Raw genomic sequence first — 15753 nt, 5'->3', positions numbered from 1 at the left:
TACCAGTGTTAGGATGTCCGTTATATTTCTCACACACGCATCTTTTGAGCATAAAGGCAGGCAAAATACACAGGTATTCAAACCTCGGTTAGTTGTAAATGCGAAAAAAAGCTTTTAAAAAAAAAAAGAAGAAAAAAAAGAGGCTACTACTGGAATGCAACAGAAAATGTACTCAAAACAAGCTGAAAGCTACAAATAGAGCACATGAAATTGGCAATACTGATACAAATTGAAGTGCGAATTAATGGAAGTCCCCCCCCCCCGCAAAAAAAATAAAAGGCAAGACCAACATTGAGCACCTCACGCAGGCACTGAAGATTGCAGGAAAATAAACACAGGAAGGAACAAAAGTTGAAGCACATTGGAGCTTCGCATTGACATGTGATATCTCAAAAGTATCCGCTTAAAAAGACGAAACCGAATCTGCAGGATCACTACCCGGCAGTGGCATATCGCAATGAAGGATCTGTGGTTTCGGCAGAAAAATGACGTGGCAAGATGAGGGGAAGGGGGAGAATGCGCAGTCAACGGTGCGAAACCGTGTACTTGGGTTCGCAAAGCCCAACCGTACATCTTCATTTCACAACTTGTTGGTGGAGTCTGGAGCAGCATGCACAGGTCGCAAACACCTCTGGTAAATTGTCCGGCGGAGTCGCAGTGAAAAGCCGGAGTGTCCAAAAGGAATGCGGCTGTGATGGTCGCTCCGCAAAGAACATGCGCAGATGGGCGTTCCACCAGTCCTGCGTCAAATTCTACATTTGACTTGGACAGGAATGGTTAGTTCAAAAGTGAAATTGATACGTGACATGCCCTGATAGCTGTATAGTTTTACTTACATTACAAAAAACAAACAAAGAAACAAAACAAATAAAAACATTTCTTTTTCAAATAAAATCTCTACTTCATGGAGGATATAACTGCGCCAGTAAAATCAGTAGGCATATACAGAATTTAAAACTTTTACCGCAACTACCAAAAAAACTGCATTCAAAGCAAAAAAAAAAAAAAGGCATCACAATTCACAATGCACTGCATGACTTCGGCTAGTGGAATGCAGGGTATAGATTATTAGAAAAATACCATATATTACAAGTCCATTGGTGTGGTGTGACCTTTGGGGGTTGGGGGGGGGAGATGGAGGTCGGCCAGGGAGAGCGAAGAATGAAGTTGGTATGGTGCCGGTATGCTTGGTTGTGTTCGGTAACACGCGTCGTCGGCCGAGTGAAACAATGGAGGAGGGTCATACTTATTTATAGCTGCACCTGGTGTAAAATGCGTGTATAGGCGAGCAAGCAGAAGGGTGTGAGGGAATAACAAGAAAGAAAATAAGAAAGGTCAGGCCTGGTTTCAGCAGAAAGATCGTGTAAGGTGTCAAATATTGGCAGAAAGTCGGCTGTTACGCGGCTGGCCTCCGTTAAGACTTGTAGTTGGACGAGAGCCACGTGAGGCCCTCGTAAAGTCCATCACCTGAAGCAGCGCAAGATGGCTGCACATACCAGTTCCGGTCACGCACGCGGGTCAGACCGAGCTTTTCCTGCATCTCATGCGGCTTCATGGCATCGGGCAGGTCCTGCTTGTTCGCAAACACCAGGATGATGGCGTCTCGCATCTCACGGTCGTTGATGATGCGATGGAGCTCCTGCCGAGCCTCGTCGATGCGGTCTCGGTCCGCACAATCAACCACAAAGATGAGGCCTTGCGTGCCCGTGTAGTAATGCCGCCAAAGGGGTCGGATTTTGTCCTGACCACCCACGTCCCACACGTTGAACTTTACGCTCTTGTACGACACCGTTTCCACATTGAATCCGACCGTGGGAATCGTAGTGACGGGCTGGCCCAATTTTAGCTTGTACAAGATGGTGGTTTTGCCCGCCGCATCCAGCCCCAGCATCAAAATGCGCATCTCTTTACTACCAAACACCTTGGAAAAGAACTTCCCCATTTCACCAGGCAACTCGATCTGAAAGTATACATGCATAAAAAGAAACTTCAATACACCATTACAAAAACAAAAACACAATGTTTCTAACAAGACATATCATTCGATTTGAAAATCCAAAAATGCATCTTATGGCGACAAGATTATGCCAAGCAGCGCAAACACCATGTCAAGACACAACAACCAAGCCAAAGCACATGTAAATTAACAAATGATCAATGCGTTGATGCCGATAAAACACATCCACAGACTGAAACACAGGAGGTAGTCGAGACTCACAACATTCAGTAATCACAATGGCTTGAGGTTCCCACAGCTTTCACCACGCACAGAACTCATTGAAAACAAGTCAAAATAAAAGTCAAACCACGAGGGTCTTTTCGCACTTTCCATGCTTGAAGACACTGCACGGCAAAGGAAGGTGTTCCATGAAAACAAGCAATAGCGTGTGGAGCTCGGTCCCGCAAGGAAGCTTATCAAAAGCAGTAAGTGCGAGAAATAGTAATCCCTCGTTGGAAACAATAATCGTGAAGAATTTGGGTTGCAAGTGATGGCACTTGTTCAAGCATTGGCAAATTCAGTCGTTCCTCCAAACTCCAACCACAAATGATTTTTCTCCAGCGACTTGCACGTGGAACGCATCAAACGATATAGATCGATGAGGGACTCAATCCAGTGCCGATGCCAAATCAATTCAGCTATTCTATGGGTACGTCTTGTGGACTGAATGACATGATCAAAGAATGTTACATATTGTATTGGATGGGATTTTGTTCCTTAATCATTAACAAAATGTCACTGTTCAGGGTGTTAACTACCTGGAGATATGCTGCTTTCACTTTGCTTACAAATGAAAGTCACCAATAACATCAGAATCTGCCAAACAGTGAAGCTTATGTCAGAGGAAGGATATCGGTACCTGAATCCGATAAAGCTATGATCCAAACTTGTATATATTTGGGCTTGCTCAACCATGACAACAAAGTTTACAATCTTTACTCGTGGCCTGAATTCTCACCAAGCAAAGACTTCCATTCATTTCAGTTCCAAAACGATCACTTTGCTACTAAGAGGATATTTATTTGCTTGTAATTGACAAAATAATTCGGTGAACACTCGAGAATAAAACAAAAACTGCTAACCAAGGCAAAGCATGTGTTAACTGGAGGGGGAGCACTCGGTAGAGTGCAAAACCTCCGCCGCCAATACTGCTGGGTCACTTAAGTGAACCTGATATCCTATTCATTGTAGGTCAAAACGGATCGGACTCAACTGAACCACGATTGAATAAACTAAACTAGATCGACGCGCATGTAGAAATGCCCAAAAAAAAAAAAAAATCGAAATTTTTTTGGAAAAAAAGGTGCAAAATTTGTTTTTTTTCCTCTAACAATTTTTTTTGGGGGGGTTGGAAATCACTTAAAACATGTAGAAATGCAAAAAAAAATTCAAATATTATTCAAATAAAATCGAATTTTTTTTGAAAAAAGTTGCAAAATTTTCTGGTTTTTTTTTCTTTAACAAATATATATTTTTTTTGGTTGGAAATCACTTAAAACATGTAGAAATGCAAAAACAAAAATTCAAATATTTTTTCAAAATGGCCGCAATAGCGGCCATATTGGACTTTGGACCAAGTCCAAAATCTAATGGCATGATCCTGGGACCATACCTAATCCCCCCACCAAGTTTCGTTGAAATCCGTCCAGGAGTTTTTCCGTAATACTGTTCACAAACAAACAAACAAACAAGCAGATAGGGGTGAAAACAGTAACCTCCGTCCATCTTCGATGGCGGAGGTTAACTAGAGGGGGAGCACTCGGTAGAGTGCAAAACCTCCGCCGCCAATGCTGCTAGGTCACTTAAGTGAACCTGATACCCTATTCATTCAATTTGACGTCAACAGTGCTCACAGAGTTATAGTTTGCAACTTTCCCATACTCAATTGATTTCGTCATAACTAGATTCCTTGAGACAAATTGATTTTACATGGGTATATCCACCTGAAGTTCCAAAATCAGCCGCAATTATAATTTTGGCATGTTTTTTTTTTGTTGGAAATCACTTATAACATGTAGAAATGCAAAAAAATAAAATCGAAATTTTGTTGAAAAAAAAAAGTTGCAAGATTTTTTTTTTCTTTTTTTTTTTCTCAAACATTTTTTTTTGGGTTGGAAATCACTTTAAAACATGTAGAAATGCAAACAAGAGGGGGAGCACTCGTGAGAGTGCAAAACCTCCGCCGCCAATACTGCTGGGTCACTCAAGTGAACCTTATATCTTATTCATTAAATATGATGTCAACAGTGCTGACAGTTAGTTCTTTTCTCCAAGATTTTTTTTGGGGGGGGGGGGGTTTGGAAATCACTTAAAACATGTAGAAATGCAAAAAAAATGAAATCGAAATTTTGTTGAAAAAAAAGTAAAATTTTTTTCCCTCTAACAATTATTTTTGGGGGGGGGTTGGAAATCACTTAAAACATGTAGAAATGCAAAAAAAAAACATTTTTTTCTCTAACAATTTTTTGGGGGAGGGGGTTGGAAATCACTTAAAGTATGGAGAAATGCAAAAAATATATATTTTTTTCTCTAACAATTTTTTTCTCTAAATTCTTTTTTTTTGGGTGGGGGGGTTGGAAATCACTTAAAACATGTAGAAATGCAAAAAAAATTTTTTTCTCGAACAATTTTGTTTTGGGGGGGGGTTGGAAATCACTTAAAACATGGAGAAATGCAAAAGAAAAAAATTCTCTTCTTGGGGGGGGGGGGGTTGGAAATCACTTAAAACATGCTGAAATGCAAAAAAAAAAAAAAAATTCTCGAACAATTTTTTTTTGGGGGGGGGGGACCAAGTCCCAAATTTAATGGCATGATCCTTGGACCATACCTAACCCCCCCACCAAGTTTCGTCGAAATCCGTCGAGGAGTTTTTCCGTAATACTGTTCACAAACAAACAAACAAACAAAAAGAAAGGAGTGAAAACAGTAACCTCCATCCATCTTCGAAGATGGCGGAGGTTAACAAAAAATAAATCAAATATTTTTTCAAAATGGCCACCATAGTGGCCATATCGGATTTTGGACCAAGTCCAAAATCTAATGGCATGATCCTGGGACCATACCTAATCCCCCCACCAAGTTTCGTCGAAATCCGTCCAGGAATTTTTCCGTAATACTGTTCACAAACAAACAAACAAACAAACAAACAACCAAACAAACAACCAAACTGACAGGGGTGAAAACAGTAACCTCGGTCCATCTTCGATGACGGAGGTTAACAAGGATGAAATTACAAGCAAAAACAACTCAGGATGGTAAAGCTGGAAGGGCAAGCTCTGGGGCAGGACAGGCAGGCTGGGCCATCGCGCGTGTGTGTGTGTGTGTGTGTGTGTGTGTGTGTGTGTGTGTGTGTGTGTGTGTGTGTGTGGGGGAGGGAGGAAGCTCGGTGTGCGTGGTTGGTAGGGGAGGGGGGGGAAGCCGGGCACGCATGGGTGGGGGGGGGGGGGGAACCAGGAGCGTGAGGGTGGGGGAAGCCGGGTACGTGGGGGGGGAAGCCTGGCGTGCGTGGGGGAGCGGGAGCCAGGCACGCGTGGGGCGGGGAGCGGGAGCCAGGCACACGTGGGGGCGGGGGAGCAGGAGCCAGGCACGCGTGGGGGGGGAGCGGGAGCCAGGTGCACATGGGAGGGGTGGGGGAAGCCAGGCGCGCGTGGGTGGGGGGAGCCGGGACCATCAGGGTGGGGGAAGCCTGGCGTGCGTGGGGGAGCGGGAGCCAGGCACGCGTTGGGGGGGGAGCGGGAGCCAGGTGCACGTGGGATGGGGGAGCGGGAGGCGGGGCATGCATGGGGGAGCGGGAGGAGAATCCGGGCGCGCGTGGGTGGGGGGGAAGTCGGGAGCACGTGGGGGGAGGGAGCGGGAGGCCGGCGCACATAGGGAAGGAGCGGGAGCCAGGCACGCGTGGGTGGGGTGGCAGGGAAGCCGGACATGCGTGGGTGGAGGGGGGAGGAAGCCAGGCTCACGTAGGTGGTGGGGGGAAGGAGAGCGGGAGGCAGGCGCGAGTGGGGGGGGGGGTGGGCGCCAGGCACGCGTGGGGGGGTGAGGAGCAGGTGCCTGGCACGCGTGGGAGCGGGAGCATGTGGGCTCGGCCGATGGAGGACGGGAAAGCCAGCTGGGCAGGTGGACAGGTGGGCAGGTGGACGGGCAAGTCGGGTCGGCGGATGGACGGGCAAGCCGGGTAGGCGGATGGACGGGTCGGCAGATGGACGGGTCGGCCGGGTAGGCGGATGGACGGGTCGGCAGGTGGACGGGCAAGCCGGGTAGGTGAATGGACGGGTCGGCGGATGGACAAGTTGGGTTGGCGGATGGACGGGCAAGCTGGGTCGGCGGATAAGCCGGGTCAGCGGATGGACGGATGGATGGGCAAGCTGGGTCGGTGGATGGATGGGTCGGCGGACAAGACGGGTCGGCGGATGGACGGATGGATGGATGGACAAGTCTGGTTGGCGGATGGACGGGTCGGCGGATGGACGGGTCGGCCGATGGACAAGTCGGGTCGGCGGATGGACGGATGGATGGACAAGTCTGGTTGGCGGATGGACTGGTCGGCGGATGGACAAGTCGGGTCGGCGGATGGACGGATGGATGGACAAGTCGGGTCGGCGGATGGACGGGTCGGCCGATGGACAAGTCGGGTCGGCGGATGGACGGGTCGGCCGATGGACAAGTCGGGTCGGCGGATGGACGGGTCGGCCGATGGACAAGTCGGGTCGGCGGATGGACAAGGCAGGTCGGCGGATGGACGGACAAGTCGGGTCGGCGGATGGACGGGTCGGCCGATGGACAAGTCGGGTCGGCGGATGGACGGGTCGGCGGATGGACGGGTCGGCGGATGGATGGACAAGTCGGGTCGGCGGATGGACGGACAAGTCGGGTCGGCGGATGGACGGGTCGGCGGATGGACGGGTCGGCGGATGGACGGGTCGGCGGATGGACGGATGGATGGACAAGTCGGGTCGGCGGATGGACGGGTCGGCGGATGGACGGGTCGGCCGATGGACGGACAGACAGAGTAAGATTGTTTGACAATCAGACGAACGTGGAAGTATAAATGTAAAAGCCCGTTTCGTGGTTAAAACAGGTTCCACACCGATTTGTAAAGATAAGACACAAAGCCCGTTCATCCATCGGTATGAAGGAGGATTTGTAGATTCTAACCGAGCGGAACTCGGGTTTATTGGTGAAGTGGAGACCTCGTCGGTGAGGAAAGAACTCGGTGATCATCTGACGCCAAACTTCATGGGCCCAAGACGGAGCTCCCGTGGGTTCAAATTTACACCGTTTGTCGGGCCGAGTCGGTTCGGAAATGTCCCGTAACCCTCAATAAACCTTCTCACTGAGCGGCCGGACAATAAACATGGAAATTCATGTCCGACGAGTCGGAAACACGGACCCACCTCGCGGGCCCGGCGCGCGCACAAACAGGCCGCTCCCTGCACCCGCCGTCAGCTCCGAGTGCGCATGCGTGTGACGTCAGCACGACGACTCACGCGAGCACAACGTCACAGCAACGAAGTTCTGCGGCTGGAATGAGAAAAATGTGGTCATTGTGGGGAACGCTCGCGGGAATGATAAAACGTGCTCGCGGGAATGAATCATAAGTGAGTGAGTGTGTTTTTTCTTTCATATGCCGTAAAATAATGGCTGATGATGCGAGTACTGTAAGCGTCGCCCGAAATATAATACAACTGGCGTCATCACGCGGACACGTAATTACGTTTTCTTAATTATTTTAACACGTATATACTCTTTGAGAGATTTGTGTGAGACAAACGGGCCTTTTTTTGTCCGCAGCAACCGCAAGCTGTTCAAAACGGTTCAAAACGGTTCAAAACGGTTTCAAACCGCCTTCCCGTGACCACGTGACCGAATGTGACCACGCCACGTGACCGGATATGACCACTCCACGTGACCGGATGTGACCACTCCACGTGACCGGATGTGGGCGTACTTGGACTTGGAGAGTGCAGTTGAACCTCGCTCGTCGGGTTTAAATCTCCTTTGACAGTTGGAAGCGCGTTTCTTTGAATGTATTTCTCGTTTCTGTTTTCCAATAAACCGCTTAACGCTCGTCCTTCAGTGAAAGGTAATTGGATAATTCGTTGCCGGTACTCGCACTCCTTATTTTCACGGCGGTTGGATGACTGCGTGATGTGAACTTGACATGTTCATTCTTTTCCACGGGCTGGCAGGATGGCCTAGGGCCTAGGCTAGGCCCCAAAGGTGCACACACTCGCCTCTAAGCTGCCTCGCCTGGGTTCGAATCCCGACACCAGCAATAAACGGTCACACCGGTGTTTCACAGGCACGGCGATTCATCGATGTGAGTGCCGTCCCTCGGATGGACGTTAAACCGTGCGTCCCATCTGCCACCATTAGGCGGTGAACGTTAGAGATCCCACGATGTCCTTCACGAAGAGTCAGCGAGCTATCGCCAGCACCCTGAACAAATTATTTCAAATTCATGTTCTAATCTACAGGGGGCACTGCATCAGTGGCACAGCTTCACCCCCCCCCCACAGCCTTGTGCCGCATACAAAAGAAGAATAACAACACTCCTGTCCACAACAAGGGTACAAAACAGATCATACACACAACAAACCTGTGAGCTTACAATTCCAGCCTGGTGTTGGCTCAGTGGTTGGGGTGGTGGTTTGGGATCTTAGGGTCCTGAGTTCATGCCGCGTCGGCCGCTGAATTAATACACCAGGAGGTTGACTCAGCCTGTCATCCTTCCGAGGTCGGTGAAATGAGCACCAGTGTACTGGTAAGTGGGACACTGCATCAGCGGCATAGCCACGTCCCAACCAATGATGCAACCAGCAGCCACAGGCTGCACTCGATGGAGGAGACTTACATTTCCAAGGGAAGTCATTGGTTGGAGGCCCTAAATCTCAAATAAGAGGTCAGCACTATCTCGCTGGATTCAACTCGTCAGGATTCGAGAGTTTGGCATTTTGTTCTGTTTGTAAAGCTCTCTACCTGTGACATCCACGGCTGTTTTCATACCTGGATTACTGACTTCCTTCACTGGCATAGTTCACGTGTTGCTATCTATGGCACCCTCTCTTCTCCTCCTCTTCCAGTGGAGGCTAGAGTGTCCCATGGCACTTTCTTGGGCTTGGTCTCGTTCATCATGTAGTCTCAATAACCACTCTGATGCTCTGGGAAACCCTTTCCTTCTTTATGCAGATCAGGACTCCACAGTCGTGTTCCATACAGTATCCCCAACCCACTAGCAGGCAGACAGCAACTGCATTACTTTGTGCGGATCTTGAATTGATTTGATGCTGCCCTGATAAAATGAACTCTTCTGTCAGTCGTGGCAAATCTCTGTCTCGCCTTGTCACTTAGGAAGGATTACGTATCAATTGACAACCCACCGATCCACTTCCATGTGCAGCAACTGCAAAAGGTTCATTCCCTTGAACTCAGCCGCACCATCAGCCATGACCTCTCCTGATCTCTGAGCCTCGATTTTTTTTTACACAAAAATAAGGATGAGAACTTCCTAAAATCACAACTATTCGCAACCTACAAGGCATCAAAAAAAAATCTCAATGGAGTACTGCTTTCATCTCTGGGCTTGGGCCCCAGCATCGCATCTCTCTCCTCTCTCTCTCTCTCTCTCTCTCTCTCTCTCTCTCTCTCTCTCTCTCTCTCTCTCTCTCTCTCTCTCTCTCTCTCTCTCTCTCTCTCTCTCTCTCTCTCTCTCTCTCTCTCTCTCTCTCTCTCTCTCTCTCTCTCTCTCTCTCTCTCTCTCTCTCTCTCTCTCTCTCTCTCTCTCTCTCTCTCTCTCTCTCTCTCTCTCTCTCTCTCTCTCTCTCTCTCTCTCTCTCTCTCCTTGAACCTGCGCAATGTAAAGCTCTCAACATCATGGCATGTCCCGTGATGAGACCAAATCACAATATATGTTACTGTACGTACTCTTATCACAGACAGGTTGGTGCTCTTTCTGTTTTTTATTTATTTATTATTTTACCACCTCACCTCCGGTCTTCTCTCACTCAACCTTCTGACCCTTCCCAACTCCTCCAGGACGTACACATTCTTCCAGTATCCCCATCTTGGTTAAACTCCCAAGTGCCAGACTTTCCACACATCTCCACTGTTTGTTCCTCTTTGCTCCCATTTGTGGAATCATCAGGCCCCACCCATTCCTTTTGGACTTGAGGTGGATGGACATGGTCAGGGGTTCAGACGGGAACACGGACCGCCAAAACAATGGCTTGGGTCCTTTTGATCTTTGACCAACTGACTGAAAGCTACACTTGTACAGTAATAGTATTTTGTGCTACTTCTGGGTCCACTCAACTGTTTGAAGCCAAACAAAGATTGTGTACGGAGAATGTGGAATTGTTTTAAGTGGAAATTATTTTTTAATATTCTGGATTAAATATTATGCACAACTAATTTTTGGTTATTTTACAATGCACTAAGGTATATGAGCAGCCCATGATCGGTTGTGAACATTTTCACAACCGATAAGTAACCTTTGATACACCACTCTCGAGATCACGAAGGTGTTGCCGAAGCAGCCCTCGGGGCAAAAAATAGAATTTTCCAGGGAACTCGGCTACCAGCACACGATAATCGACTCTTGGTATTTATTTATACATTTTAAAGATACAATGGCATCTTTAAGGTGCACAAGTGAGTGATAGCACATGATGGGTCTGCTGGCTTAATGGTCTCTTTGAAGGATGATATACTTATTTCTCTGCATGTGTGAAGCGAAAAGTGGGGGTTTAAATGGAATTGGTTCACTTTGTCTGTCTGTCTGTCTACAAACGGCACTTAATGATCAAGGAACTACTTGATTGCAATTGAATTATATTTGGAACGTGAATCGGAACATGAATTGGAAAACGAACCTATCGTTTAGCAGTACTTTGTCTTTGAATTGGTCCCGATCGTGTAATCACAGAAGGAGTAAGGTAATTTTTAAGTGGTGCAGCCACTTCAATATTTGGTGTGTCCATCCGTCAAATTTTTTTCAAGTGGTGCAGATGCTGAATTGACACAAGGGGGAGCTCTAGCTGCCTAGCATCACAAGAAGGAAATGCCAAACTGCACCACTTCCTTCGGACACAGGTGCGATATATATGTTTAAACTCTGTCTGCCTGCCAGTCAAACAACATTGAATTTGAAAATCATTCCAAACAGGAAAGTTACTGTTTTTGGGGATGCCATAAAGGACACACAACATGCCTGATGAACTAATGTAAGCGTTAAATAAGGTGGTGTCTAAGATGCTGCATCAACAGGAGGTAAACTTCTGGAAAAAAATTTCCTACACCCTTTAAAATCTTAATTTTATTTCAATTTAATTATGTACTTAAACACTATGAACACAAATCACATTTTTGGCACTTTCAAAACCCTTCCGTTGGACATAATATTACGGAATTTTGCATCATCTCGACCAATCAAATTTTCTGCTCGTATGCCCCGCCCATGTCCTTTTTTCTCAAGTCTGCATGGAGTAAGGTGTGATACTTGTATGAACTCTCCCGTGGTATAAGCAACACCCTGCCTGCAATGCACTAAATAGACACTTTATAGCCAGGTCAGGAAGCAAACCCAGCTGCAACGGTGCTAAGAAGTTACACTTTCCTTGAGCTATCCTTTTCGCCTAATGATTATTACCAATCCCTTAATCCATCTGCATCACATGCCTTGATGGCCCGTGTGTATGTCATGCCTAGTTTTGGAGAAACCATTTGGCATCACAGAATATTCAAGTGAATTTAAGTTTGGTAATAATGAGAACGCAGCCCAAATGCTTCCTCTGTTCAAGCTCATGTCACATACACGCAAACAATCAGTCATTTCGTGCATTTTTTTTTTTTTGGTGGTCGATGAGCAGGTGAGATTATCATATTTCAGAATGTCAAAGTAGCTCGGGCAGAGCCACGCCAAGTCATGATGATAAACGCAGTCTGACCATAGTGGAAGATGGGCAGCAGATCAGCCCATTAACAGAGCATGTATGTTGGTATGTTTCATATATTTCCCACGGTTTCTCCCTGCCATTTTGTAGCGGGGCAGCATCCTGTTACAAGTTCAGTATCCCTTTGTGAGGAAAATTGTATCACCTCGACATTTTCACATTTCCTTTCCGCTGCGCTACGTATATACCCAATGTGTCATCCGGCGTGTTGTAGGACATGGCATGTTCATCGTATGACTAGGCTATGCTTTCTCAAGTTACACCTTTACATGGTTAACAAATACACAAAACAAAACAATGCTTTTCTTCCTTTTTCAAACTTAAAAAAAATCAGATGTTTAAAGTTGACCACACAGTTATATCCCAGGTGTCCTTTTGAGAGAAATGCCCAAATTAAGTCCTGAACCACCTTGTCAGTGCATATCTACTTTCAACCTTATAACATACTAGCAAAAGTACCCGTTGCTTTGCTGATGGCTTTAATCAAAAGATAAAATGTTGTAGTTTACAAACATTCTGCTCTATTCACGCTATCATTTGCCCGAGGTCATCTTTCATTTGGTTCGAAGACAGCTAACATCAGCTTTGCTGCTTATACAGTTTATGACACAAACAAAAATCACTTCCACTTCACTGCAAAGCTCCATGGTGGATGCTTTGGTTTGAATCTCCGCTTAAAATGAGTGAAATGAAACATTTTGAAAATTTCGAATTATTGTCACACTCAGATTTCAACATCACCATCATTTTTCATTGGTTCTAGAAACCATGATTCCCGTCGCCTGTGTTGGTGTTCTTTATTAATTTGGGCCTGTCCCACAAATTTTCACTCGTGCTCTTGCACAATTTCGTGGCTAGGCAGCGTGGCTCCATTGGCAGGGATACCCATCTGCCGAACTCGATCTTCGGCACCCCCGGGTCGCTGAAGCTGTCTCCGAGCCTACCGACTCTGTATGAACGTGGGGAATGCCCTTCCTGGCATCTTCCCCGTCGATGCGCATGTGGCATTTTGGTGCTCCGGGTCCCGTTTCCGTGGGCTACCCATGCCCATTACACTAACTCGGTCCCTGGGACCCATGGCCTATTCTGGCCAACTACTTCGGTGCCCGGAGTGTCCTCTACTCAGTACGCATATTTCCACAGCCACGCTCCCAGCCGGTCAATAGACTCCTGCACCCTACAGAAGGTTTCGTGCCTTTGTTCGACACCAACAACAAAGCGACATCCGTTTTGGTTAATTTAACTAACCCACTAACTAACATTATGCTAACCCCGAGTTCCCTTGGGTGGGATTCACTCCTCCCCCCAATCATTCATTTGCACCATGCATTCCACATTCACTCCATTCACATCAGGCCCGCTGACCCACATTCACTATGTTCCTTTCTATTTTTATTTTTCACATCACACTGATGCTCTACTCGCTACGTTCCCCTAAATAGCTCGTGCCCCTCGTCATCCCTTACTCTAATGCACGTTCCATTTAATTCTACATAGCTAATCTACGTCCCCACTACACGTTCCATGTCTGTCCATGTCTCCAATCCATTCTAAATTCGAAACTAAATTCCCACTAACTCGTCCCACCGGGCCCCATGGAGAACTGCTCATGCCCCATGAGGCCGGTCTAACTAACGCTAAACCCTTCCACTAACTCGTGCTCCTTTGCCCACGACGAGGATGTTCGCTACATCCTGGCCGGGGTCTGTGTACTCGTAGCAAGGCTCGATAGGCCTTGCATCGCCAGGACGGTGGTTTACAATTTGCTCATCCCTTCCATTTGGCCGATAATTTAAAGCGTAACGTCGCTCTGTTGATCGCGCCAAGCTCTCGCTTTCGAGCCATCCACCATGTGGAGCAGCCTGCGCTATTCACATGGCCTTTGTGCCGCGCGATCCCCGGTGACGTCACTCGCACACGATCCGCACCCCGAGGCTTGCAACGCAGGTGGGCCCGACGGTGTCGCCATCGGGACTCGCTCCACGCGTTCCGCGAACAGCATTCGCGGCCTACAGCACGCCGGCCCCTGCGCACATGCTCACATGGGGACACGTGCTTTCCAAATTCGAACAATCGCCGCCATTTTAGCCATCCACGTGGTCTTTTTATACCAAACGCCGAGCATTTTGATGCCGGCTCCTGATCACGGAGTCGTGCGTGCCTGGGCCGTTTGCAAAACACCGAACGGACCTCGCACGCAGCGTCCCGCGGAGCCGGCGTGGTTTCCAAAATAGTTCCGTCTGTTACACGACCCACGTCTCCCGTCTGGGTCCGTCCATGTCCCATCTCCTCACATGCACTCGCACATGCCATGTCATTTGCACCACTCGCACGTTTTAACACACACTCTGGGACATTCACATCGGGGGCTGTTAGCCCAAAAGATCCCGGGATTTATATACCCCCCAAGTTCGGCATGTCCCCTTTCGTATCATGCAACGGCTCGACCTCGTACGGTCTTACCGGACTCACCTTGTCACGGCCTGCCTCGAGGGAGCATACCGTCTCCCCTCGTTCCTGTGGGAGGTTTATCCGACCCTCGCATTGGGTCTCGAAACATTCTACCCGCTCAACCTCGATGCCCCTACCAGTTCTACTTGTGTGTGCTCCTCTTTAGTTTCGTGTAATTCCTCCACCTATTTAATGATGCCCAATTCCTGGCTCTGTGTCTCTACCTGTCCGAGTTTACAGGTTTCACTCGCGACTATCGTGGCGTCACTCGTCACCTCGACCTTGCCCGTCTCCATTGCGGTCCAAACAGCCTCCACACTTCCCCTCCACTCGGTCATTTCCTCACATAGTGTACTGGTCCCATTTGCAAAATTCCGGATCATGGACTGCATTTCGCCTTTCACCTTTACCAATTCCGCCTTCATTTCTTCCTGACCCGCCTTCATTTGTGCTTGTAAGCTTATTCTCATGCTTTGTATTTCAGCTCTCAGTGTTTGCATATCACTCCTTTGTTCTTGCATATTTGCATTCATCGCCCACGTATTCGCATCCATTCGGCTCTCCATGCTTTTCATATCACTCCTCTGTTGGTTTTGCATGTTCGTCAGTATTTCCACCAACTGGCTCAAGTCAAATGGCGGAGCCGATAGCGGAGTCGATCCGCCACGATCGGGCGCGGATCCGACTGGGATCGTTCGGTCCTCCATGGGGGAAGTTTGATGCAGGGGTGCTCATGCACCGCCTCTGCCGTCCCCAATGCAACTTCTGGGTCTGATCGCAGGGAAAGGTCTTCCTGCCCGGTGTTGGCCTGAGCCATGGATTCTCCTAACATTAATTCAGAACCCAACTGTACCAGCTCGTCTTGGTCCGCCATGGCCCGTACTGAGAATTAAATAAAATTTAAATCCTGCTGTTAATTTCGGAGGGAAAAGGGTATGGTGGGGGGGGGGGTTGTCAAGCACACCCCTGGTCTGAATCCCATAAATTTCTCTATGGAGGCGGAGAGGTTAGAATCCCACTCCAGACACAAAACTGTTGTGGGTTCGAATCCTGTAAATTTCTTGTGGAGGCGTGTGGTTCGTGGTCCCACTCCTGACTACCAAACTGTTGCAGGCCGGGGGTCGTTGGCGAGAAAGACCACTAGGTGGGGAGGCTTCCTCGTCTCCCACCAGACTCCCCGGAATTGTAGGCCGTCATTCTGGATAATTCCGTGACGCGGCGAGTCGCTGAACCGACCGTGGACGCCAATATCTCAACTGCGAAGGGGAGGGTCTCTTTGTCTAGAAACAATTTTTCCTAATTAACTACGCGATTTTGACTACCGGGGAATCACGCCCTCAGTACGCCTTGCCCGAA

General features: G+C 48.0%; 2 protein-coding genes across 11 annotated transcripts in view; one reads left to right on the top strand and one right to left on the bottom strand.

The window, feature by feature from the left end:
- Nucleotides 1-6: 6 nt before the first annotated feature.
- On the bottom strand, nt 7-7520 carry LOC147022799 (ADP-ribosylation factor 6). Its single transcript, XM_085887619.1, has 2 exons — nt 7390-7520; nt 7-1960 (listed from the first exon to the last, which is right to left on the bottom strand). Exon 2 carries the CDS (start codon nt 1940-1942, stop codon nt 1415-1417), a length of 528 nt encoding a protein of 175 aa, XP_085743745.1. The 5' UTR covers nt 1943-1960; nt 7390-7520; the 3' UTR covers nt 7-1414.
- Nucleotides 7465-15753, top strand: part of GEMIN6 (gem nuclear organelle associated protein 6) — a 20369-nt gene continuing 12080 nt past the window's right edge. For 2 of the 10 annotated variants that reach the window (XM_085887606.1, XM_085887607.1), the window contains exon 1: nt 7787-8078. In XM_085887606.1, coding sequence (XP_085743732.1) covers nt 8021-8078 — 58 coding nt within the window. In that variant the 5' untranslated portion in view covers nt 7787-8020. Of the gene's footprint in view, nt 7598-7786; nt 8079-8184; nt 8316-10993; nt 11087-15753 lie in introns of those variants that run through there. The other 8 variants (XM_085887613.1, XM_085887612.1, XM_085887614.1 and 5 more) reach the window with 8 other exon arrangements.

Source organism: Eptatretus burgeri, chromosome 7 (genome assembly GCF_056783735.1).
Source record: "Eptatretus burgeri isolate ZD-2024b chromosome 7, Ebu_testis_v1, whole genome shotgun sequence".
NCBI classification, from domain to species: Eukaryota; Metazoa; Chordata; class Myxini; order Myxiniformes; family Myxinidae; genus Eptatretus; species Eptatretus burgeri.
This window is presented reverse-complemented; position numbering and strand designations above follow the sequence as displayed.